This window comes from Chamaea fasciata, unplaced genomic scaffold, assembly GCF_029207755.1.
Source record: "Chamaea fasciata isolate MVZ Bird 193981 ecotype frontalis unplaced genomic scaffold, bChaFas1.0.hap1 SCAF_18, whole genome shotgun sequence".
In the NCBI taxonomy this organism is placed as follows: Eukaryota; Metazoa; Chordata; class Aves; order Passeriformes; family Sylviidae; genus Chamaea; species Chamaea fasciata.
Window position 1 is genome coordinate 11,999,755 of NW_027094103.1, and position 25,910 is coordinate 12,025,664.

The following is a 25,910-nucleotide window of genomic DNA, read 5'->3' on the forward strand; positions in this document are numbered from 1 at the left end:
AAACAAACCAGAACCTTTTCACTAAGCTTCCTTCTTCCCGTTAAAATCATGTTGATTTGTCAAAGCTTTCTGCAAGTCATTGTCTACTAAGACAGAATTAAATCCGTGGTCATTACAAAACTCAGCGCCGTTTTCACACCCAGCCTTCCCAAGTGCTGTTGGGAGCAGGTATCTCCCAGTGAGGAGGAAGAGGAGGAAGACACCTGAGTATGTTGCTTACCCTGTGGTAGAGCCCGTCTGCTGCGTCAGCCATGGCAGAGAGCTCAGTCTGGGTCAGACCCACGGGTTCACAGCCGTGCCCAAAGCTGGCAACCAAGAGTGAAACCAGACAACAAACAGCCTCACTCAACCGGTACTGGATCGTCTCTGCCAGCTCCAAACTCAGCAGTAGCTCGTGGAACATGCTGCTGGGAGGAGGTGCCCATATGTACAAAGCATATTTTTGTTTGTTTACTTGAAATGCACTCTTTTTTTTTCCCCCCCATTTTGTTGGATATTCCCTTGGGCTTTATGATGGGAGAAGAAAAATCCCTCAGCCTGCTCCCACTGCCTCCTGCCTCCTTCACAACATCCCCTCTCACTTGCCTCATCTGTGAAATCAAACAGCTGCAATCCTTTAAATCACTTTTCATAAAGTGTCTCCAAGCCTAAAATAATGTCACGGCTCATTTCTGAGCTCAGCATTCCTACCGCGCCGCATTTCCCTGGGTGCGACCGTCACAGTTGAGCTGTGATTATTTATTTATATTATAATAGCATTTGCAGCCCTGCTGTGCTCAGCCCTGCACACGCGCCCAGGAGGTGACCCAGGGCGTTTCCACCACCAGGATAAGGATCCCTGAGCTGACGAATTCCCAGCTCTCAGGGAAGGATGTCTTGGAACGCAACAAACCAGAACCAAAATTTAATTAGATGCAAGACATGTTAGTGTCGGGTTGGTTTTGGCCTCCCTTGGTTTCTTCCAAACAAGCTCTCACTGTGCAAACACACCCCATGACAAAACTGACCTGGCCAAGACATGCAAGCAAATACCGCTGACTTTTAATATTAAACAGCGCAGCAACTTCAAAGGAGCTGGGCTCTCCTCTCCCAAGCAATCCCACCAGAGACCAGCTCCAGCCCCAGAGCCATGGCCAGGTTCCAGCTCACGGCGCCGCCGAGCAAGAGACACGTGTTTGTGAACAGCTGAGAGCGGCGGGGCAGATCATGCAGGGACACGCTTCCAGAAACACTGTGCCGACCCTCCCAGCACAGGCAAGGTGCGTCGGATTGTGTGGGGCTGGCACGATTCTGCCCAGAGGAGTCTTCTGGCTTTCCATCCAAAAAAAAAAAAAAAATCTCAGCTTGGACCTCTCCTGCCTCCAGACACCCGAAAGGTGTCGCGTTACTTTGGGTGATTACATGTGCCTGTAAAAATAGCTTCTAGAAGGGAATGCCAGCAACTTCTTCCAACATTAATACAACAGAACAAAACCAGTGTTCACTGCAGGCTGTAGAAACCCACAGCTCCAGCCCACTGCAAACAACTGCCCTGCTCTGCTCATGCTGCTGTCGCAGCACCAAGGGGAAGCAGCTGGAATTCTGCAGGAGAGAAGGGCTCAGCACCCCAAGGACAGGAGCCATTCACACTCATTTAAAATCAGCCTCCACACTGCAGACTGAGGTTCCTTTGGTTTGCTTTTAAACCACAGTCTTGCAACAACTGCAGATCGCGCTCACCTGGTCGCATCCTCCTCCCGCTCGGGTTTCTGATAAAAAGAGAACTGGGATTTTCTTTTTGAGACAAATGCTCTTGGTTATGTTCCAGCCCCCAAACAAACACGCTCACACTGATGGAAGCAAAGCTCCCATAAATCGAACCAGGTCAGCGTGTCTCATACCCAGGATGAAAAGCTCCTTTGTGCAGCAGCACGCAGGCCCCGAGCGATGTGGATGAGCCAGCAAACGCAGCCAAGAGCTCGTCCCGCGCCCTCCTTAACGTTTCTATTTCAAAGCCTTTCCAAGCTCCGGCTCTGCTCCCCATGCCACTCCGCTGAAGCCAGGCAAAGAGGGCAAATGAGGGAATTTCAGCCCTCCACTGGCATTTCATGGGTTTCCAGGCTCTCAAGTCGTACACTAAAACCAGCACAGACTGAATGTGACCATTCAGCAGCTGTCACTGTCAAACGTAACCCCCAGACAAGGTCTCCTCCCTGACTTGTGGTTCAGGCACCTTCCACCTCGCTATGACCCACCAAGAAGCAGTTCCAAAGACCCTTGGAAGTGGGAGCCACACTCCAGCACCTAATAAGATTCCTTTAAGCAGCCTGAGCTGACTAAAGCTGTTCCACTAAGAAGAGTTTCTTCCGTTAAGGGCTTAAACTGAAAACATTCACCCAGCCGGGATGAGCAAACACAGGCATGAGTGAGACAGCACAGAAAGGAGAGGCTGGATCCAGGTGAATTAACCTCTGTGAGTTCTGGTACATTCAACAAGACAGAGCCAAAAAATAATAAAAAAAAAATATCTCCAGCTTATGCCTTGATCCAAGAAGAGAAAAGATTACAGGTCAAGACTAAGAGGAGGGGAAACGGGGGAAGGATAAAATGGAAAACTCAGCAGCTCAGTCATCTTTTTGCTCCCCAGGAGAGCTGCATAAAAAGAGGCAGGTCTGCTAACAGAGGGCAGGAGGCAGGGTCACTCTCAGCAGCTTGCCTGGGAACCAGAAGAGCTCTCCTGTGGGTGTGAGCACCAAGGACTGGGTTCCCTGGGAAGCAGCGAGCCCACACTTAGAAGAGGATGGTCCTTCCCTTGTGATCCAGTGCCAAGGAATGGTCATGCCAAAAGGGGCTGGAGGGCACCTGCTCCACAAGAATGGTCAAACCCTCCCCTTTTCCCCCAGGCTGGGTGCTGCACCCAACCAAGGGTGCTCTTGCCAGGAGGACAAACAGGACACAGTGCCCAGAAATGATGAGCCAGAGCCCACGAGCACCACCACAGCAAGCGCTTAGGAAAAGGCTGGAAAGGGAGAGAAAAACTGAAAGCACCATATGGAGAAACAAAAGAGGATCCCATGAGAGAGGAACAGTGAAATCCCGTACCACAGGCACGGAAATGGTCTGATTTCTCTGTAACAGCCACGTCCGTGACCGGCGCAGCTGAACCGCCGCCCCAGCACTGGGGACACCCACATGGCTCCCACCCTGCGAGTGGGCAGTGTGTGGAGATACCTTTTTGCTTAGGGTGAGAAAAACTTTCCTCCCAAGGGCCTTTGCAGCCACACGTTAACATTTCTTAGGTTTCGTTGCTCTATTGGTTTGTTAAGTTTATGTCTGTTCAGCCTCGTCCACCATATATGTACCCTTCCCACAACGCTGTTCTTTCCCTTGAACCCCACTGGGTTAGTTTTGCCGCAGCGTTCCAACCCTGTAACCCCATTAGTCTCCCTGGTTTATATTTACCCCTTTGCACCACTCTCCCCATCCCTACTGCACCCTGACCCTCAAGGACCACCCCTTTATCTGCCATATAACCCTGGATCCCTGGTCCCTGGAGCGCATTCGAGGCTGTACCCACGATGCAGACAGCAAACAGCGCTCGGATTTCCAAATTTCGGATTTCCCCGTCCCCTCGCCTTTTTCACCGGCCCTTTTTTAGCAGAGTGCACCAGGCCCCCGAGGCACAGGTCGCTGTCAGGGACACGCAGCAGCACAGGTAGGGAAGGAAAGCCTCGTCCTTACCGCATGTGGCCGGGCGATCTGCACCGGGTAGGACATGGCGTGCGGGGGGTAGCGCGGCTCGGCCGCGCGCCAGCTCTGCGTCACGGGCTGCGTGGAGCCAGACATGGCCAAAGAGCAGGCGTGGAGGGGGCTGCTTCCAAATCACCAGCAAAGGATTAGGAGAGCCGAGAGCTCCTCTTCATCGTGTGTGTGCTCTCCACGTCGCGTAGTAGCTGGAAGGAAGCAGGAAAGCAGCAGGTTAGAATTCAAAACCGCAGTCCTGTGAGACAACCGAGCGTCAGGCCTCGGGCCGTCACCAAAACCTCAGTGCCCTCGCAATTCCCCAGCAGCCCCGTTTTCCATTTGGTAAACCCCACTGCTAAGTTCTTTCTGCAGATTACTCCTATCACAGGAAGTCCGAATATAAGATTTTCACAAATTTATCCCACCCGATTTCCCCGGAAAGCCTTCACCCACCACCAGCAGGACCAGGAAGCCAAACTGCCAGCTATGTCTTTGGGTCCTGTTGATCTCCGAGTCTCTTGGAGATGAGCATTTTTTGCAGGGTGACTCGGTTTCCAAAAACACAGCCTAGAGTTTTGGCATTTCAAGACAAGGTCCAGAAAGGCACAAGGTCCCTCCCCAGCCCATCCCTTTCAACATCCACACTCTCACATGCCAGTGCTCTTCTTTCCAAGCTGCGGCCACTTCTGCGGCCCTCTGAGGTAAGCCCTGATCTAATGGCAGGAGGGACACCAGGCACTGATCCCGCCTGCAGCTGTGCCCATCCACAAAGCTAAAATAAAACCCAGGACTAAAGCATGTCACACACCTCCAGTGCCACCTGCATGACAGGGACCAAGTGCCAGAGAACACACCACAGCCCCGAGGGTATTTTCACAAACGCCTGCCACCCACGCCTTCACTCCTGTACAACCTGTTGCAATTCCTTTAGCAGCTGCAACAAAATCAGGAAAACCAAGGAAGTGGGAAGGTGCCTCTTGGCCTCAAGCAGAGATTGACAAGTTACTTAGAGATACTTCACACTGTTTGCTTGGTGACGATTTTAAGCCTCCCGTTTTCTGTCTGGATTACGATGAAAAAGAAACAAAGGTCTAAATGCTGCCCTTCATCGCTGCCAGTGCGAGGTGCACTAACTATTATTCCCAAATTAAGTTAGTTACACAAGGCATAAATTGCCACTGCTGCCTGCCTGGGTCAGGAGATGTTATCAGGACTGATCCCAAGCAGGGACGGCCCCAGCTCCCTGGGACCCATTCCACATCCCACCCAACGCTGCGCACGCTCGCACGCCTCCTCCCCAGTGCAGGTACGTGTGATGTGTGGATCTGTGCAAGGTTTTTGGCAGTATCAAACTCTTCCAGCAGCACACCAGGAACAGCAAAGGAAACTTCCAGTGCTCCCAGCAGCCTCACCCCACACTTGTGGTCTCTGTGCATGGGGAGCACAGCCAGCCCCAACCAACGCAATTTCAACTGAAACAGCAGTTGGCGTGTACAAAAACCAAAAAGGGGGTGGGAAAGACGAGGGGGGGGGAAAGAATAAAGAAAGAGGAAGTTTTTCTTTTTGTATTTCTTTTCCCTTCTGTGAGACCACAGATGAGCCCGTGCTGATAAACCCCTCGCTATCTGCTGCAGGCAGGCACAGGGCTGCCTCCCTGGTTTGCCGGCACCGCTGCAGCCTCACAGCCAGAAATAAAACCAAACCAAGACAACGGTCCCTGGCAGCCAGGCACGACAGGGGAAAAGCAGCCCAGGGAGGTCCTCTCATGCAGAGGTCAAATCTTACAGAAATCATCTTTTCAGCAAATCCCCGTGAAGCCTAAGGATGACAGACACACAAAGACATCACCACGCTCCTCATGAGGGTCAGGTGAGTCTCTTTGAAAAAGGTATTTTACCGAGCGGCAAACGGAAAAGGACAAGGTTTAGCTCTCGAGGCAGGGTGCAAAGGGACAACCAGGTCCCTGCTGCTTTCAGCTCGCTGCCTGCACAAGAGATGGGATTCCCCCCCAGTTCTGGACCCACAGAGCCCTGCTGAGCCCCAGGGCACCTTACCTGCCACCCCAGGGAGCAGCCAGACCCTCATCCCAGAGCAGACAGCCTCCCCATGCAAGAGCTTGGCGTGCTCAGTGCAATCCAGCCCGGGCAGGAAAGCCCCTGTGCATGCGGGGGAATTCAGAGGCACCCAGAACACGCGTATTTATACTTCCAGAATGACTGTCCCACTTCCCCTCCTGCTTCCGACTGGATGGGATTTTAATCACCGATTCCCACCTCAGGCTGGGGGCTGTGCCAGGAGCATGTGGTTCAAAACCCGCCCTGCTCACCCTCCAGGGACACCAGCAGCATCCTCCCAGGAGACACCAGCACCCTCCCAGCTCTCCCAAGTGCTGCTCTAGGGGCAAACCCTCCCTGCAGCTGCCAAGGACACGTGCATGGGGCTCTGGAGGGCTCCAAAAGCTCAGAGGGTTCTGCAGTAATTTAAGGTACTTTCCCAATAACAGATTCGAACTCGGACATCTTGGCTTACGGCCACCTACAAGTTAATTACACCATGTAAATATGTATAAATATGTTATACACATACATGCACACACTCCAACCCAGAGTCCCTGGCAGCTTTCAGCAAGCCAAGGCTTCCTGGAAGCACAGCAGGTAGACCTGACCATGCTGAGGCAGCTGTCTACAGTAAAAGAAATGGGATTTTTTTTTTTTTTTTTAAACTCTTCAGATCAGCAGTTCAGCTTAAAACACAGCACCAGGTGCAAAGCCACACGGTATCGAGCTCTAAAACAATTTAAAAGCTTTTTTGCCTCGGTCTGCACAACTAAAAAAAAAGGTTAACTCTACTAGAGGAATACAGACACAGGATGAAAATACAGGGGGCCAACAAAACCCTCCTGCACCAAGGCACAGTGTCTGTGAGCCGTGTCCTGCATTAATCACAAGCTAGCAGGAGCATAAAAGGATTTTTTCCTTAACAAGGGCAGCAAACCACCTCTGCCTCTGTTGAGGCTTCTTGTTACAAGCCCTGGGAAGACAAAAGTAAAAAATCACATGGTCCTTGCAAACAGGAGAGAAGCACTGTCCGTGCATTTCCACATCTGCAAGCAGCAGGTCACCAGCAAGATGCCAGCGCAAGCACAAGGCCCTGGATGGTTCTGCCACAGTAGGACTGAGCTGGAGCCAAACAAGGTCCCCAAAGCACCGGGGCAGCTCCACAGATGCCTCAGATCACACCTCAAGTCCCATTTTTACACTCCACGTGCCCAGCTCTGCTCCGGGGAGGAGGGCCCATGACCAGCACACAGAAAGGGTATGGGTGCTCCCACTGGGGGGTAAAGTGGGAGCACATCTTGCAGGGCATGCACTGGTGCCCTTCACTGGGTGCAGCTGGGACACCACCAGGCCACCTATTCCCAGCAAAAGACACTGGGGTGCCTCCTCCTCCAAACCTCTTCATTAATTGTTTTTAAGAGAGGAACACGCACAATAGGAACAGATTAATGGAAGTTAAGAGAGAGAGTGCAGCCAGGCTCTTTAAATCTTTTAAATCAAACTGTTTAGTTCTTACTTTCTCAACTGATTTTGATGAAGAACAGACATTGTCTCACAGGAAAGGTATTTCCCCCCCCAGTTAGAGTCTCCATCTGAGAGTGTTTTACCCATAGACCAGCATTAGCCATTACAGCACAAGGTACCAGGAGATTTATGGGCTCTGATTAGGAACAGGAGAAAGCTGGAGGTTATCACCAAAACCAGAAGGAAGGCTACAACATGAACCTGCAGAGGAGGCGAGTGCCCATGGAACCTCCTGTACCTGTTTATTTTCACCTGTTGAAAGACTCACAGGATTCTTCCCCACTGCTGAAGCCTTCAAAACTCCCCCATCCTCCCCCTGCCACCACCCTGCTCTGCTGTTTCTCCACGTGCCATTTACCACCTAAAATTGTTTCCCCGTCACCTGTTCTCCCAATTCACACCACAAAAGCACACTGCAAGCCACAGCACGTTGCTGCAGGCTGGCCCACGTGCCAAGGAGCTCTGCCCCAGCACCAGCCAGCTCCCAGCAGTGTCCCTGTGCTAACGGGGTGCACAGCACTGGGCCAAGCACATTCACATCCGAAAGAGGGGCGCAGAGGAGTCCACAACGCCCTGCAGTCACCTCTGGATTCCCAGCCCACAGCACCTGGGCACAGGGCTGCACAGAACCTTCAGGGCAGCTCCCTACCACAGCAAAGCCTACACTGATACAGGCAGGACCCTGCTAAACCCCTGCAGGTCTAAAAGAAGGGGGTTGCAATTAAATCCAGCTGCAAAAAAAAAAAATTAATTAACACCATTCAACACACTTGTTGCTCTTCAAAGTTAGAGACAACCTTTCTGATTTGTTCTGGACAAATCCTCCTCAGGGAGAGCAGGATTCCCAGGAGAGGTCCCTGCCTTCACTGGCACAACACAAATGTGGGCCAGTTGCTGTAATTACCCCGTGCCTTAGTTCATCCATCTGAAAGGTGAGAACAACAAGACACTCCCAGCTCACAGAAAATACCGGTTCATCTGTTCTCAGAGGAGTTTTAAAGATCCCAATGAAAACACATGGCTCAAGTTCAAAATACACTTTTTTTTTTTTTCTCAGCAAGGACATGCTGAAATAAGATTAACAGAATATTTTGTTTCCCAAGTCCAAAGTAACGTTACTCAACTTGTGGTCTACGGTCCATGGATGGTCTACAGAAGACGTTAAGAGGCAGCCCACAAAATGACTGCAAAACCCCTCATTAAAAGGCAAAAACTAGTACCACCACACCATGCAGACACGGTAAATAAGAGAAATGCTGTTGGCACTCACCAGTGCACTTAACTGAAGAGTATTGACAACAAAGCTTGTGTTTAATTACATTAAATGATGCAGTTTTTGGAAAAAACAACAAAGTCATCTTCAATCAAATGCTAAATACACGACAATTTTCCTCCTCAAGAAACAAAAGGTGTATATCCTCCAGTCAACTCGTGTATTTTGAAACAGAAGTTAAGGAGACCTTTGTAATGATGGTTAATTAATACTGAGCTGTAACATGCACCTCCAAGAGTCCAACCAACCTAAAAAACCCCAGCACCCAGCTGTGTGTGGCACAGAGGAGTGCACTGCTCGTCGGCCTCCACCCCACTGACGTGCAGCTCTAGATCAAAACCAGACCTGAAAAGCAGCTAAGAGATTTACTCACTCTTGCTTTAAAGGGCTAGTGGAAGCAGAAATAATTAAGATGCGATGAAAAGGGGTAGAGAGACATTCCTAAGAAATGCGCCACAACGTAACGTTAATGGATCTGTCCAATCAATACATGCATGAAATTTTCTTGGAAGACAGTTGACATTATACACAAATATTTGTATGCACTGTATCTATGAAGTCCTTTCAAGAGGGAAGCAGGCCGTCTGCCACAAATTTAGGGCTCTAATCAGAGCAACAAAGACGACAATGTCAATGTCTGCAGCCCGGGAATCCACAGTTCAATCACAGCAGAGCACAGAGGTTTTACATTAACATTGCAGCACGAGGCCAACAGGAAAGATCAGGCACATCCTGAGCTCTGTGGCATGAAAGAGAGGTTATTTCAACTCCAGGGATCAAGGCTGGTACCTGCATGTGATCCAAAAACATTTTCCTTGCTTTGGAGGAGTACAGAAGTCACGCCAGACTGGCAGCACCCTGCACACAATGGTCAGACCCTGCAGTTTTCTTAGCAGCTCCTTCAACATCAGTACCCACAACAGCTCTTGTCCAATTCCCTGCTGGCAAAGCTCTCCTCCCTCTTCTCTTTTGTCCAGATGACTTCTGAACTAGATTTTTTCCTTGCCTGACCGATGGTGCGGATGCACAAGCAATTACAGCAGCAGATCTGGGGGAAGAAGGGACCTTGCAGCACCATGACAGAGTTGCTCAGAGCAGGGTGTTGCCTTTGTAAGAAGGTACAACGGGCCCCTAAGGCCATGGAGGGGATGACAGAAGCTCAGGAGGTGAAGTCTCTCATCCTGGTTTGCTGTCTCATAGCTGCAATCAGGCTGCATCAGCTCTCCCAGCCACGGCATGGCTCCACACAGAACCGGTTCCAAGCCCCGACGAAAGATGACTTCTCTGCCCTGCTCCTATCACTGCCCAAAGCCACAAAGCAGGATCTGCCACTTGTATTTCTCCTTTTCAATCTTTCCAAGCTATTTTGGGCATGGGACCCACATTTAGCTCTGCCCCAAGATAACCTTTGCCAGCATTTGTGCACAGACCTTGGCACCGCGGCGGCACAGAGCAAGGTCAGAGCGCTGGATTTTGCCAGCCCCGTTCCCAGTAGCATTCCGAAAAGCAGGTTTGCCGGGCCAGCTGCTCCCAGCCTGATGCTTCTGGAAAGGACATGCTGACAGTGCACTGTGATTCCTGTCCCTGACAGCCCTTGCTCAGACCCCAACCCACAGCGGGAGGATCTGATTCCCCAAGAGCCGATGAGACATCTGCGCACCCGCCCCAGCACTCCTCCTTGTCAGGGGAGCACTTGCAGGGGATTTCACGTGCTTTAAATACATCTCAGCCCGCAGGAGAGGGGCCGCAAGTCTCCTTGTGATGGTTCCCAGAGGGACGTGTATGTACTTAAAAGAACAAGACTGACCCATTTCTCTTTGCAGGAGCACTTGGCCATCAATCCCCAGCTGCAGGGACATTGTCTTATTAAAATGCACATGCCACACACCAAGGGCCAGCCTGGCCATGGCTCCAGCCTCAGGTCAGCACCAACATGGCCAGTCTGAGTCTTTACTTTTCAAATCCGCTCCTAATGTGCTTCTTCTCCTTTAGTCTCCCTACTCCCATCGTTGGATTCCCCCCTTCAAATTAACCTAAAAAACACAAGCACCTCCCGACTTTGCAGTTGAGACTGGTAAACCACGCAGACAACGCATGGCTCTTGGAGCAGCGAGCCTGTCAGCAGGGACGTGATGGCAGAGCTGCTCCTGTTATGCAACAGCATCGTTGCTCCCGTGCCAAGGCACCCACAGCCCTGCAAACCCATTCCCAGGCTGCTCCGAGGGAAGCGGGGACAGCCAGCACGCACACGGCCACACGCAACCCACAGCTCCCGACTGCCAGCTGCAGCCTAAACGCCCAAAAGGGACACTTCGAGTAATTAAAGATAGTGACAAGGAACAGTGAAACAGAAACCCACACTGGGAAAAAAAAAAATAAAAAAAAAAAAGAAAAAAAAAGAGGGGGGGAGGTGGGATTTGGATCCGTGCACAGGCCATTCATGGAACAAAGGAGTTATTTTAAGTCTGGGCTGGAAATAGAAAACAAATTAGACCATGCAAGGCCTTTGTTGAAGATGATCTGCAAAGACAAATGGAAACGCCTGGAGAGGAAATTAAAAAAAAAAACCAAACATGAAACCACCCGGGCACTGGGACTGCAAAGGGAAACAGGGCAGGAGACTGGAGAAGGAAAGGAAAGGAGTGACAATCAGATGCCAAAAAGGAGACAGATAAGAAAAGTAGTGCAGGACAGCAAAAGCAGACTAACAGAACTGACTGTAAAACCCCGGGGAGAGAAAAACTGCCGAAAATGCCCCATTTTGTGCTGGAAGTCCACCCCAAAGTTCCAGATACAGAAATGCAAGAGTTGAAAGGAAAAAGCACATCTGCTGGGGCAACATGGGCTGCGCAAAGGAACAAACCAAACCCTCCTCCTCTTCTGCCCAACCCCCTGTCTGGCAGCCTGGCATGCTGCAATATTCACCCCGCGCTGCCACATCCACCTGGGATGGGATCCAGGCAGTTTTAACCACGGTGCAAGTGCAGGCAGCCTGTTCCAGGGCACAGCTCCTTCTCTCCCCACCTCCAGAGCCCACTCCTCTCTCCTCCCTGCTCACACTACACACCATCTTTCCCACTTCAGCTACCCTCCCCTCCTACATTAAACACGGACTTAAACGCTGGAACTGTTACGCAGCTCTAATCTCAGTTGAATAAACACACACCAGCAAGTTTAAATCAAAAAAACCCCCCACGCAATTCCTCGCTGACAATGATACTGTAAGCATACGGCAATTTCAGCCACGCTCCCAAGCGCATTAAACAGCACACCAACAACCGTGGCTGTAACGACACCTCACCGCCGCGTCCGCTCGCTGCTCCCAGGAGCTGACCTAAAGCCCAGGCTACCCAGACAAACATGGCTTTTAGAAGGCAAGGTAGATTACAAGGCACCTGCGAGATTTATTTATATATTTTGCGCAGAACACGCTGCTCATTTGATTTTCAAACCCTTCAGTTCATGTTGCTAAAGAGACAGGTCCTCTGATGTCTCGGGCACGTTCATGAAAGCGAGGGGAGTCATCTCCTCCAGATCCTTTTGTTGAACAAATTACTCAGCTCAGGAGTGACATTTTCGGTTATTTACATCCTGAATAAAGAAGGGAAATTCATTTTCTGGAGTTCCTAAGGTAATTTCTTTGAGGCAGATTGTACCACTAAACATTTTCTCCTTTCGCACGTTCCCAATTTTCAAAGGCGACAAAACATCTTTGCCTTCTAAATTATTCCTTTTCTTTCATGATTCTCTAATGATTCAGGAGTCTAAACTTCACACGAGGATCTTTGAAGAGCACCAACTGCCAGCATAAAAGCTGAACTATTATGACAAACTGCACAATTTAATGCCTCCCTAGGAAGACACGTGCAAAGGAACAGAATTACCCTAGGGAACCGAAACGAAGCCTGCAAATAAATTAAATGACCTGTAAACCAAGGTACTCAAAAGTATATGAGACGCAATGCAACCGTGCCATAAAATATCACTAAAGGACGGAGTCTTTCGGGAGAAGAGCTGTTTTAAACTAACCCGTTTCACTCCTGGTTTTCACTGCAGTTGTTCCACACACCCAGCACACCCCTGCACCCCAGACTCCAGATGGGAACTGAGGTAACACCGCCTCAGCCACTTGTGATGGTCTGTCAAATTCCAGCTCTGAACCCTCCCCTAGGCCTTCCTCCTAACATCCTCCAGGTAATTACTAGCAGAGTCAATTTTCAGCCCAGGTTAATAACTGAATTCCAGCTATTTGTTCCTGCACATTGCTGCTGCTTTCATTTCTCCCCAGAACACTGATGAGGAGTTCTGGCTCGCTGGTGGCCCAGAGAAAGGAGCTGCTCATTAGTTCACAGCACATCAGTCGGACAGACGGGTCCAAGTGGTAGCAGCCATTAATTGGCTATGCTCTGCTTTTCTTGTCTAGGTAATTAATAGCTTCTAGACAGAAAGTCAAAGTCTCTCTAGAGGCACCAAAAAATTCCAACGTTCGCATACAACGAGGACAATTTGCAGTGAGGGAAGGGGAGCAGGAGAACATCACCTCCACCTCCTCCATCCCCTTGTCAAAAACACCCTGTACATGAACCACAGCCCACTGCAGCAAGAGACCTGGACCACGGCAAACCTGTTCTGAACCCACAGAGGAGTCTTACCCCGAAAAGAAGGAAAGGCTTGCACAGCTCCAGCTCCCTCCAGCTTCACTCCAAGGCAAACGGCACTTTGCAGGAGGCAGGCTTTGGGTTATGTTTCTAGAGACAGGCTTACAAAACAGATGGGGATTCCTGATGTGTTTAATAACTGAACTCGTGCAAGTGGGCAAACAGGATTTCAGCGCTTCCCTGCCAAGCTCAGTCCTGCTGACAACAAGCTGTCCAAAGCTGTCAGTCACTCCCAGCAGACCAGGAGCCCTGCCTTGGTTGATCAGGACACTTCTCCAACTGCAGCCTGGTCGGACCCCTTGTCATTTGCCTCTCCTGGGCTGGGGCTAGTGGTTTTCAGCCTGTCATTTACAGGTTTCTGGGAGCCTGGGAGGACTAGTCTGCAGGAGTCCTTGAAAGGTGACAGTAATTCATGCTACACAGATGGGACATCTTGAAGGGTCTGCTCTTCCAGGGAGAAGCAATGAGCTCTGGGGTCAGAAGACTCTGCTCTTCCTGCCCTGTCACATGGGAGGGAGGGGAGACTTTTGCTTTGTTTGCTGGCAAAATGCCCAGGCCCTGGGCTATCAGTCCATCCTGTTTAGCAATTGCTGAACTCAAAGCTATTTAGCAATAACAATTAATAACTACTTAACTACCCCTGAGCTGCCGATGTCAAGCTATTCCTAAGATGAGTCACTGGCCCAATTTGCTGCTGCCACTGTGCAGGCACAAGCAGGTACCTCCTGTCCCCTTCCACCTGTCCCTGGGCCAAGGTTTCAAAGGGCTTCTCACCCTCCAACCTATCAGCCATGTAACAGAGGCAAAACCACGAGGGAAACGTGTGACACAAAGCAATCCTCCTCATCTGGGCAAACAGCAGCTCTATCTCCGAGTCACTGAACTCAGACCAAGCCGGTCTGGACAAGAGCACTGGGAATGCCAGCAGAGGAAATAAGGAGAGCCATAGTCTCAAGGTCAAATACCGCTTTTGTGGAGCTATAGAAACAAATTACGGCATAATAACCTTTCCAGAGTCCATCTGGAAGGTACTTAAGGATGCTGCCCAGTACTTTCATGCATTGAGCTAATAACCTTGATGAAGGCCTCAGATTTAAACCAAGACGAACGCTCGTCACGCACAGCTGGAAAAGACACGGCGTCCAAAATTGTCTCTGCTGAGGCAATGAGTTTCCCGTGGTATCAAGTTGAAACAGGGCAGCTTACACAGGGATAACTAAGACGATTATTGTCCCCGAATCTCCATGACTTCTGCTTGGGCAGTTGAGCTGCTCATGAGACAACTGCCTTTAACAGCCCTGCTGCTTTACTGGGAGTAGCCAACGATGGTGGATTTCACTGGAAATAGCTGTGGTGCCTGTGAGAGCTCTGTACCACAGCACAGGGTGCTTCCCATTGCTCCTGCAAAGCCCTTGAGCCCACCCAGGGAACATAAATCCAACCAAAAAAAAGAAGAAAAGAAATTAAGCCAAATGCTTTTTAACTAGCCAAGAGGCGATCACAGCACTCAGGTGTAAAGCAGTCACAGCAGGGTTACTCCTCTGGGAGTAACTGCACAGCTGGGCAGTGTGTGTGCGCTCCTGGGGCTCTCTGGCACGGCAAAGTCCGTATTTGTCCATCTTTGGAGCTGCAATTCCAGAAGAATTCACACCAGTGGGTACCGATTACAGCTCGGTAGGCACAGACACTCCGCTTCAAACTGGAAAAACAGCAAGTTTCTGTATTTGGGATAACTCTGCAGCTTTTAAGTTGTACAGGAACAGTTGTACAGGAATTTTTATGGGTGAACACAGCGCACACACACACACCGTGAAGCTCTGTTGCATGTTCTACCCAGGAAATTCAGTCTGCTTTAACACAAAACACTTGACCACAATTCCAACCAATGGAAGAACTGCCTACCCTTCAAAAGGAGCAATGTCATCCTCCCAGCAGTTGGGAAATAGCAGGTTTCCCACACAATCACTGCCAGACTCTCCCAGCAGTGGCTCCACACGGCTCAGGGGTGCAGGACAGAGATGACCCAGGTGGAAGGTTGTCGACTGATGTAGGCAGGCAGGATAGGGAGCTCCTTAGTCCTCCTCCCACAGCTCTGGTTTAAGGGGTGTGGAATGACTTAATTATGCCCCTCAAGGCAGGAAGAAGTCGCTTGTCTTTAAATACTCAAACTTTTATTGAGTTAACAAGTTTTAACAAGGTCAAGGCCTGAACAGTAAACTCTTACCCAAAGGGGAATTTGCTGTTTCCCCTCTCGCAATTCATTAGTGTCCCCCACAGTTTATTTCTTATCCCTGGCTTGAAGAGATAAACTTTACAGAGAGAGAAAAATCAGGGAAAGAAAATATTTGAGCAGTTAGACAGGGTAAATAAACCGTAGTTTTCTCCATCCTATCACAATGTCCCAGAGAAGCACCTGGCACTCTACACAACACCCACACACATCCCCTCGGAGGGGCCACAGGCAGACAGGGCACCCTCATCTGTCACCTCCTGCCCAGCGCAGGGGTAAGCTCTGGGAAACCCCCTCTGCTCAAATCACTGAGGTCTCTGCACTGCAAACAGCTGCAGAACAGCTGGCTGGGAACTGAACAATGGGCTCAGGCCACTGGAGCCAACCCCTTCTCCCTCGGTTTCCTACGGCACGGCTGGTTGCCGAGGAGTAGGAAATCTGCAGAAACAAACACACAAATCTTGCAGACAGATGCTAGAGGTAAAGAAATGAATGCTGAACTGTTTAACAACATGGAAAGAGAAATATTAATTGCAGCCTTCCACAAAACCACCTCCCTTGCTCCCCAGCCCAAGGCTGGAAAAGGCTTCCCGGTTTTGTTTTTACATCAGCCACCCACAGGGCAGGACCATTCCCACGTCCCCATGTGCTCATTTACATCATCAGCCTCGCCACAATATTTCCAAGTCCTACAAGCTCAGACTGCCAAGGAAAAGGACAGCATTACCATACAAACCTCCACCAGTCACCAAGATCATCTAACCATGTGAGCCGAAAGTCACCTGCTAGGCAGGAGTGGGGACAGAGGAAAAGCCAGCCCTTGCCAAATTTTACCAACTTCCTACAGCCCCGTGAGAAGTGCAGAGCGTCAGGGATGGACCTTGCTCAGCCTGCACTTGAGAGGTTCCACTCACTGTCCACTTGAGGATCCCTCAGCAGCAGCTGCTGGCCTGAGCAGAAGTGCCATCAACTGGATGTTCAGCAGTTTGAATTTCTCCGAGCAGGAGTTTGTACTGGTTTGACTGAATTTGCCTTTAAATCAGGTCTGCTTAAACTGGAGCTGCTTTCCGGCTGCGATTCAGATATCCCATTACACAGCTCATCCCAGCTGCCAGCTCTGTACTGCTCAAGCAAATGGAAAGTTGAGCAGTTCATGGAAAAAAAAATGCTTTTACGCACAAAGAAGTCAGAGTTTAAAAAGCCTGTCTTCTATAATCTTGTGTACAGAATTTACCTCTAGGTTCTGGTACTTGGTTAAATAAAGGTGAGGACAGGGTGGATGGGGGGATTGAACAATCTGATCTAGTGAAATGTATGAGGGGCCGAGGGCTGGAACTAGATCATCTTTAAGGTCATTTCAAACCCCACCCATTTTTAGATTCTAGGAAAACCCAGAATACAGCACGCTTCTGGACACGGAGCAGGATGCAGAGAGCTCTGCCGGAGCTGCTCCCAAGGACAGTGTCCACAGACACCAGGCAGAAGCAAGGGAGCAGACTGTACTTCTGTGCCTTAAACACACCAAGAACTATCTGTAACAAGGTACTTAATGCTTCAACACGTGAAATATAATTTCTGTCAACTAAATCGGTGTTACAGGTCCACAGCCTGTTTTATTAGCTAGATGCTAATGGAGCTACAATACATCAGGTCCCATTTCAGAAGTTGCAAATAGTTTATAAAGGCTTAATCAATCATTAAATAGGTGTTTGAATAAATGGCTAAATCAATCATTATAAGCCCTAACTCTAAGTAAGCTACTGGACTTTGTAATAATCTGCAATATCTCCAGCTGAGATTCCCACACCTACGTACAGGACCCCATCATGGTACAGACCTGAAGAACAGAACATGCTATCTATCATTTAACTATTTGTGCATAAGCTTTAATATAAATATAGACCATGTGTTGCCACACTGCATGTAGGTGTTGTTAAAAATACAGATGAAACATTGCAGAGCACTAGCAAGTGGTCCTTTGGGATGGCACTGGAGAATATTTAATAAAGGCAAAAGCTGCAGGCTAATTTCCCCTGGGAGTTCCCATTTAGAGCCTGTCGCAGTGAGAATCCATCACAGACAGCACTGATTCACCCACATCAGAGAGGAAAAACCCCCTTCCTTCCCCACTGCCAGTCACCAGGATATCTACGAGGTAGATGAAGGAGCACCTCTCCCAGAGCACTGCCAACCACAACCCACCCTGTGGCTATGCAGCAGAGGCAGTGTGATGGAGAGGGATGGAGCAGAGCTCTTCCCCAGCGCCAGAGCCACCCCAAAGAGCTCCCACCCCAGCCCCTCTCATGAACCTGCCTGAGGAGCGTTGTGTGATCAAGCCCTTCCGTTTGATCCCCCTGTAATTCATGCCAGGTAACCTTTGTAAATGCTGCTTGGCAATCCCAAAGAGCAAGAGATGCAGTTTAACACACAGGCTGATGCATTAAAGTCACTCACACCCTGCAGCACCGCTCTTCTCTATGGCACACCAACCCAAAGGTTAGTTATCAGCAGGTATTCAAATTTCAAAGCAAAACAGTTAAACTTTAAACCATTTAAAGTCTGTATCACACCCGTGCGTGCTAAGTAGAGAAGGGAAAGGCATCCTGTCCAACGGTTTAAAAAGATTTCAGGTCACTGTCCCTTATGCAATGAGAGTTACTCAGCTGGATAAGATCAGCCATTAAGCAGGATTACAAATGTATATTCCCTCAGTAGTGTGATCTTCTACTAATAATCATATCATGAAAAATAGCATAGAAAATGTTTAAAGAATTGCCCTTTGAGTCACTAGCAAGGCACAAAATGCTCGCACGGCAAAAGGCAAAATCTCGTCTTTTAACTGCAAGGATGCTGCGAAGCGCTGAGGTGAGCAGAGAGGCAGAAAATAAGACACCACAGCTCTGGTGTCAAGAGCAGCACGAGAAAACTCTGGCAGTGCTGAGACCCTGCAAATCAAACCAGTGGGGCTCAGCTGGGAGGGAAGATGTGAAGCATCACCAGCCTGCTCACCCCAAGAATCTGGGATTCGATACAAACTGGTTCCCATGGCACCTTTCTGTAACTTACACCTGGGCAGTGCCGTCCTGCCCCAGGACAGTAAAAATAAATACCGACACAATCTAGCACATCCCTGGAGGGAATTAAGGTAATTTTTACAGCCTCACTTGCAGCCCCAGTAACACGCTGCCTTCGCTCAGTGCAGAGCAGAGGCAGCTCCAGGATCAGTGCGGGCCAACAACTGCCCTACACCTCCCAGGGTGGGAACATCCCACCTCCCATCACCAACTGCACTGACACTTCAATCTCATCCCGCTAATCACTGCACCAGGGAACACTGGACTACTCCAGCAATGACATCATTGGCAGATTTGATTACAGTGCTGATTACATCATCACCCACAAGAGATTATGCAGCTTTCCAAATGGCACCAGCAGCTTCTAAATAGCTTAAAGCCACGAAGGATGTATAAATTTCAGAAGTCTCAGGTCGTAAGTTTAACGGAAGAACTTTCAACACTATCTTTTGGAAATATCCATGCACGGACAAAGTATTTTCACATGATGTTGCTCATGTCAGTGAGCCAGCACACGCTTAGGAGAGTATTTTGGTTCCTGGAAAAGTCACAGGCATGGTGAAGTGAAGGACTTTGCATCAGCGTAACCAGAAGAACGTCACCGCCGGTCGCGGGGCAACAGGCAACTCCAGATTTGCCAAGAGCATGAGAGGGAACATGTGCACTGAACCATCTCTCTCCAGGGTGGGAAAAAATACTTCTGAAAGCCCATTTAAATGACTTTCAGCAGAAGATAACAAAGTTTAATACCAGGAACTCAAATGAGAAGCAAGCACCCATTACAGGATCTGGCACCGTGAGGCCAGGAGCGTGAGAAGGACAGTGGTTTGCTGTCCCCATGCCACACACCAGCATTAGCTCTGTCACGGGGTGCTGCTGCTTGCTCAGCCTTCCCTCCTCTGCGCGGACTATTTGCAGAAACAGCATTAAAGCAACCATCAAGCAGATGCTTAAAAAATGCAGAATGACGTTCAAATGACATCTATCCATAAATCAGCCCAAACCACAAACATCTGAAGAAGATTTTCACTTAATCCAATTTACTGTAATCTCTCTCTTTAGTTAAAATGACAGAAATGTCAAATTGGGACTTTACTCCTCTGTCAAAGCATCTCATGGTGAAAAAGGAAAATAAGCAGGCTCTCGCATGCAGCACCACTTATTAGGTTAGAAATGTCAAAACTGTACTTTGATTCTCACTATTAGCAGTCACATCCACATGCTGTGCCCTTCTGTTTCCCTTCATCTCCCCCAAAAGTGAGCACGCAGCATATGCTCCGTGCCAAGCACCATCCAGGCAAAACCACAAGCTTCCCGTTTTTGTTCCTGATGACCCCTGCGCTCATCCCTGCCTGGGAGCATGCAGACCCTCTCAGATCACACAGAAACAGCCTCACTTGCCATCAAAGCTCTCAGGAGGACTGCGTCCTGCTGCCTCCAAAAAAATAAAAACCACGATCCCAGCCTGCTCAACGGACCAACCTCAAATTGCTTTCCCCAGTCTCCCCACATTAATTAGCAAATGGGGTAATTGACTCTGCGCCCGGGAGTTAAGCACGTGTGTGTCCACACGCGTATTTCCACGTGTGAGAGTGCGGATCGCTTTCCCCCAATGGTCACAAAAAATTAAGCCACTATCCAAGAGTCCGGGAAAGTGAAAGAAAAATACCTACTGTCAGGAGTGGGGTCTTCATGCATTATTTAACAAGAACTCTGTTGGCAAAACTGGTGTTGTTTTTATATAAAAGCTAATAGAAATTGTACCTCCAGGTGTCAAAACACTGATGGTAATTCCTGCTGCCTCAGACATCTTGATGTTTCAATTTTAGCAGTATGAGGAGCCTGCAGGGAATCCAAGAGGGTAAAGTGCTTGTACTCAAAGAGAAGCAGAGAGAAGGAGAGCCTTTTTATTTCTTTATAAAGGGCTCAGGGGAACAGTTCTACTCACTGGAATTATCAGATCTGGTTCCCCTGCTCCTTCCCTTCCTTGAAAGAGGAAAGAGCAAGATAGGCTAACAAGGAGTGATTGTATTGTGTCGACAGGGAGAAAAAAAATCCATGAGGCTGCTAAGGAGAAGCGAAAAGACAAAGAATTGGTGAAGAGAAGATATCACTGGGGTGCAGCAGCACAAGAGCAGCTGGAAGTAACAGGACGCTTCAATGATCTCCAGGGAACAGACAAGCTGCAATGCAAGAGCAATTTTAATATAGGTTGGGTTTTATTAAGTTTGTGCCTAAAAGCTCAGTGACACGCAGGACTCCTCCCTCACTAACTTCCATGTGTACTTCTTCAGCCCACCACACCTCCACCGAGCAACGACAGGGCTGTGAAACAGTAAGAGACACACCAGGAGTCCTCTCCCTGACCACTCCTGAATGCAGTACAGCCAACTCCAGCCAAAATCAGAGCCACAGCAAAGGCACCAGGCAGTAAATAAGTTCTGATATTCAATAATCAGTTACAGCACCAATGAAACGGTGTTTTCAGGCCAATGCTGCACCTGAAAACCACAGACAATGCGGGCCACTGTCCCCGGGTACCCCAGTGGGAGCTGTGGGGAGGAGGGGACAGCTCTCCAAACCCACCCTCCGGGGCTGCAGCGTGTAGGAAAGCCCCAGGGACCTCCTCACGGTCTGGGCAGTCCTGATTGCGGATCACTTCCACAACGGGATGGCGGAGCAGGGGGGGACAGGCAAAAAGAAAACAATAGCTCAGGAATCCACACACAGCTCGGCACGGAGTTCAAGGGAAAAGAAAAACAGCTTCTCCAGGCAGCCACTCCGCCAGGGCCACAAAGGTCTTAGAGAGATCCTTCATTGGGTCACGAACTTTCGCAACCCCGTTGCAAAAACAGCGCTGAGGAAATTCCCGAGGAGAAGTAAATGGACACAAAAGCAAGCTCAGACAAGGAATGCCAGGACTGCTGCTGGTCCCGTTTCAGCAAAGCACATGCCCAGCCTCCTTCCACCCGGCAGCCCACCAAACACCCCGTGGAGCTGCTTCCAAAGCACCCCAGATCGGGCCGTGCCTTGTCCCTGGAGCAGAGCAGGCAGTGACCAGGGCCCTCCCGTCCCGCACGGGTCTGACCCTGGAAAGGTTTTCCCCGAGCTCAGCGGCAGGCCCCCTCCCCGCTCCGTCTGCCCAGGTCTCACTTACGGCTGGCTAACATCTCAGGGATGGGCGGCCGGCACTCCCACCCGCTCCCGGAGAGTCATTTGTCGCCTCCTCGCTCCTCCAGCCATGTCTCACAGTGCGTGGTATAAACTTTAAGAGGCAATGACCTCATCGGAGCTGGGAAGAGGGAGGCGGGGAAATTGGCGACTTGCCACCTTCTCATTTTTCACATAAGAAAAATAATTTATGAGTGAAAGCCCATTTTATTCATCTGAAAAAAAAAAAAAAAAATCCGACTAAAAGCAGCAGGCCTGCCTCGGAGCGCATCACTCACACAGCAGCCCGTGGAGCAGCACCCACCTGGGGTGATGCCGAGCAGGACCCCCAGCACTGCCTGTACCCCCTGCTCCGAAGAACAAACCCCCGGCCACCCCACTGATCCACCAACCCCACAGAACACACCAGGCTTCGGCACAGGCATCCCTCCCGTCTCCGTTAGGGCTGGCTTCCGTTAAGGCACAGGGAGGGACTTTCAGCTCTAATTTGTAACTCCTCCAAAAGGGCAATTAAGCAGCCAAACCGTAGCTGTGACTGGGATTTCAGCTCAGCTCTCTGTGATGAGGCCATCAGACAGGGCTCTGCAGCGAGCAGGAACTCCAAGGCATGTCATTAATTTTGCCCAGACATGTATCACAGCCCGTTTCAGAACGCACACGGAGCATGTGTGCGGCGCTCTGCAGACACAGGATACACAGATCCTGCACACTCACACATTTTATATACTCGTATTACTTATGTTATAGATTCACACATACATTACTCATAGCTCTGACGAACAGAACATACAGTTCATCTTGGCATGAATCCCAGAGAAAAGGAAAAAAAAAACCCCAAAACCCCTGCAGTAACAAATCCAACTTGCATTGAATCCAACAGCATCTGTGGTAGGAGTCAGAGCAGTATTATGGATCATTAAATGATTGAATTATTTTGTGTAACACACCCATGCGTCTCTGATAACACCAGGCAAACCTGCTGTTTCAAGGGACACTTCCCCACTGAAAGCATGTCACCGCTTTCCCAAGTTTTTGCCTGTAACTGTGGGAAACTGTGGAAAAAGCAGTTTACTTCTGCAGTGTGCATTCAACAAGCTGTTGTGTACACCAATTCCACCGAGACACCCCTGTGTTTCAAGACAGGACCCCAACACGTTCATACGGGACTGCAGCTGTCCCTAAAAAGTGCAGGACCTCTGAGTCACAAGTGCCGGACACCGCTGGAGTCCACTCTTGAGAGTAGGCTGGCACAGCAGTAGGGATATGTTGTCTGTACACACCATACAACAGCGGCAAGAAGGCAGATTAGCATGGACTGAGAAGGAAACTCCTTAGTAGGATGCTGTGCAGTGAAAGAAAATTTAAAAGAAAAAAAAAATCACAGCACACTGCAGCTTCTATACACCTTTGTAACCTCAGCAGCAAGTTTGCAGCGTATCAAAGCATTCCTCTTCATCCCCTCCAAAAATGGGGTTTGTTCACTCTGGAGCTTTACACCCAATGTTAGAGAGATTTAAAACGTCACAGCTGCAAGATTCTCATTTACTGAAGGAGACCTGAGCAGGACCAGGAGCAGCACAGCTCACCCCAGCTCTGACCGCCCCAGCACAGCCCTCCCGTCCCACCCGCAGCATCCCTCTCCTGCAATCCCCACCACCCCACAAGTGTGTTGCCCAGGATTACAGGAGCACCACCCTCCGAAGCAGCAAACCCACCCATTCTCAAAGTTCTGCAGGAGAGTTCACCGGCAGTAACTCCCTGCATGCGACAGCCAGCCCCAGAACAGCAGCTGCAAACTCCCACTGGCCTGACCCAAGTCAAAACACACCAAGCGCTGCTTTTCAGGCAAACCCAAATTACAGCATCATCTGCTGACTGCTCCTGGGACAAACCAACCCACATTAATTACAGCCTAAACGTTGCAAATTCACCTCTCAAAAGCATGAAACGTCAGCAAAACTGCTTTGATCCCACTGACAAATCCCCTCTGCCAGCAACGGAGCAACGCGCGAGACCAACACGTCCGGGGAGGGGGAAAAAAAAAAATCCAAACTTTTTCTCTCCTTTTTCCTTGTTGCTACCCTCCCCCTAAAATTACACGCTCCCTGCCGAGGAGGGCTGGAGGGATAAAAATCACCTCAGAAAGCAGCAGGGGCTCACAAAAACCTCGCACTTCACCTCCACCGGCAAGCAGCCGGGCAAGCGCAGGAGTGTGCGCTCAGCCTCCAGCATTAAACACTGTTTCTGTGTCGCCGGGCCAAGTCCCAGTTTTTCAAAGCAACTTCTTTCTGCTGTGGCCTAGTTTAGTTCTCCACACAAAACGCCACCAAAACAAAAGCCGCCCAGCCAGCCGGGGGAGGGAAGTGGGGGGTACTTACCTAGCAGCATCCCCACATCACCTCCTGCATCTTTAGCAGCCACCCTCTTAACTTCAAAATAAATAAATAAAGCGAGGCCACACAGCCTTAAAACCAATCTGGAAATGAAATGGAAAGCCTGTAATTATTTCTCAATGCTCCTGCCAGTCTCAGCCTATAAACACAGTGGATTACATAAGTCCACCCCTCCTGTTTTGAAGCCAAAAGTATGAGCTTTTCCTCCAGCTCTGGCAGCAAGTAATAATTCCTCGTCGGCATGGCAACGCTGGCTGGCTTCCAGCAGACAATGGGCGAGTTGAAATACTGCTACGGCCTTTTTATAGCTTAGCTCTGAAAAACCTCTAAAATATTAGCTATCTGATGGCTAACCCAACCTGACAACCTCTTCTCCTTTAACCATTTCCTTCCTGCACTGCCAGCAGGCATCGCCCACATGAACGGTGCAGGGTCACCGGGCGGCGGAGCAGGGGATGCTCCTCTTCCCAGGGCCAGCACACAGGAACAGTTTCCCATCTACTGGATTTGTTGATTTGTCACAGGCACAGAACCTGCAGTAAGTGCCACAACCCCAGCTGGGCTTTTCCAGGTTTATTTCAGTCTGTAACTCAGCAGGTACATTTGCTCTGCTCGTTGGCTCCAGCGAGATGTGCGCGAGGTTCTCCTCCAGCTCGCCTGGCCCGAGAGAAAACATCCCACAAACTAACACCTTGTGCATGTGGTTCTGTCACTGCCCTCTGCCACAGCAGGCTGGTGGGGCTCCGGGTGTGATAGGCAGAGCTTCAGGGCAGTGAAATGCTTTACAAATCCTCTCTCATCAAACGCTGGGAGAATTCACGTGTCCTTTTGGGATAGCACTGCAGGACGTCCTGGAGAACCAGCTGCACTTGAGACGCCCCATGCCCCTGTGGCAGTGTAGGGCAACCTGCCCAACCAGTTGGGGCTTATTGTGAAGCTGAACAAGTTAAAAGCAGTAACACATCCTGGCAAGACTGAGAAACAGCAGCAAAATTCAAACAGAAGAGGAAAAGACACTCAAGCCATCATTAATGTCAGCAGTGTAGGAAGACTGATGAAGTTAAGGAGACTTATGATAGGGTTTCAACCAAATCCTACAGAAACGAGCAGCTAACACACACAAACAGAGCAGCCCCCGAGATCGTGTGAAGTTAATATTTACCCTGACTACACACGCACACTCTGTCCAGGATGACCCCACCATCTCCACACCCTGGCACAGACCCTGACCAGCAGGTCCCAGTTGCATTTACACCTCTGAGCATGAGCTCAGTGAGTGCCACTGCCGTGTGCTGGCTCACTGCAGCCCTGAGGAAAACTCACCCCAAGGGCTGGGAGATCCTCTGCAATTTGTTGGATTTTGCAAGTTAGCAAATAAGCAAAGAAAACAATAGAAATTAAAGGGAAGACTGAAAACCAGCAGAGCCAAGGCCACCACAAAAAACACAGCTCCATTCTCAATGCGGAAAGCTCTCCAAACAGTGTTGCCAGTGTTCACAACCCAGCTCCATTTCTGGCCGGAATGCTGGGAAACCCAAAGGCTCCTGCTCTGCACTGGTGTCTGGTGGCTCTCCACGGCCAGCCCTCTGCACACAGCAGCCCACTGCCCCCGCGATCTCCAGGAAAGGCTTGAAAGCACAACCTCTGGGAGTCTTTAACACTCAAAACCAGAAGGCAAACAACAAAAAAAAACCATTTCTTTCTAAATCTCATTAAGTTGCAGAGCATGATTATGATTTTCTAATGTGTAGAGGTGATAACGCTGCTTGGAGCTCTAGTTCAATTAATTATTTTATGGGAATAAACA

At 49.7% G+C, this 25,910-nt stretch overlaps 1 protein-coding gene across 11 annotated transcripts in view; it reads right to left on the minus strand.

Moving 5' to 3' along the window:
- NCOR2 (nuclear receptor corepressor 2) overlaps nt 1-25,910 on the minus strand; it is a 227,097-nt gene that overhangs the window by 152,412 nt on the left and 48,775 nt on the right. For all 11 annotated transcript variants that reach the window (XM_066199392.1, XM_066199388.1, XM_066199391.1 and 8 more), the window contains exon 2: nt 3,721-3,932. In XM_066199392.1, the coding sequence (XP_066055489.1) occupies nt 3,721-3,825 (105 nt within the window). In that variant the 5' untranslated portion in view covers nt 3,826-3,932. The remainder of the gene's footprint in view (nt 1-3,720; nt 3,933-25,910) is intronic.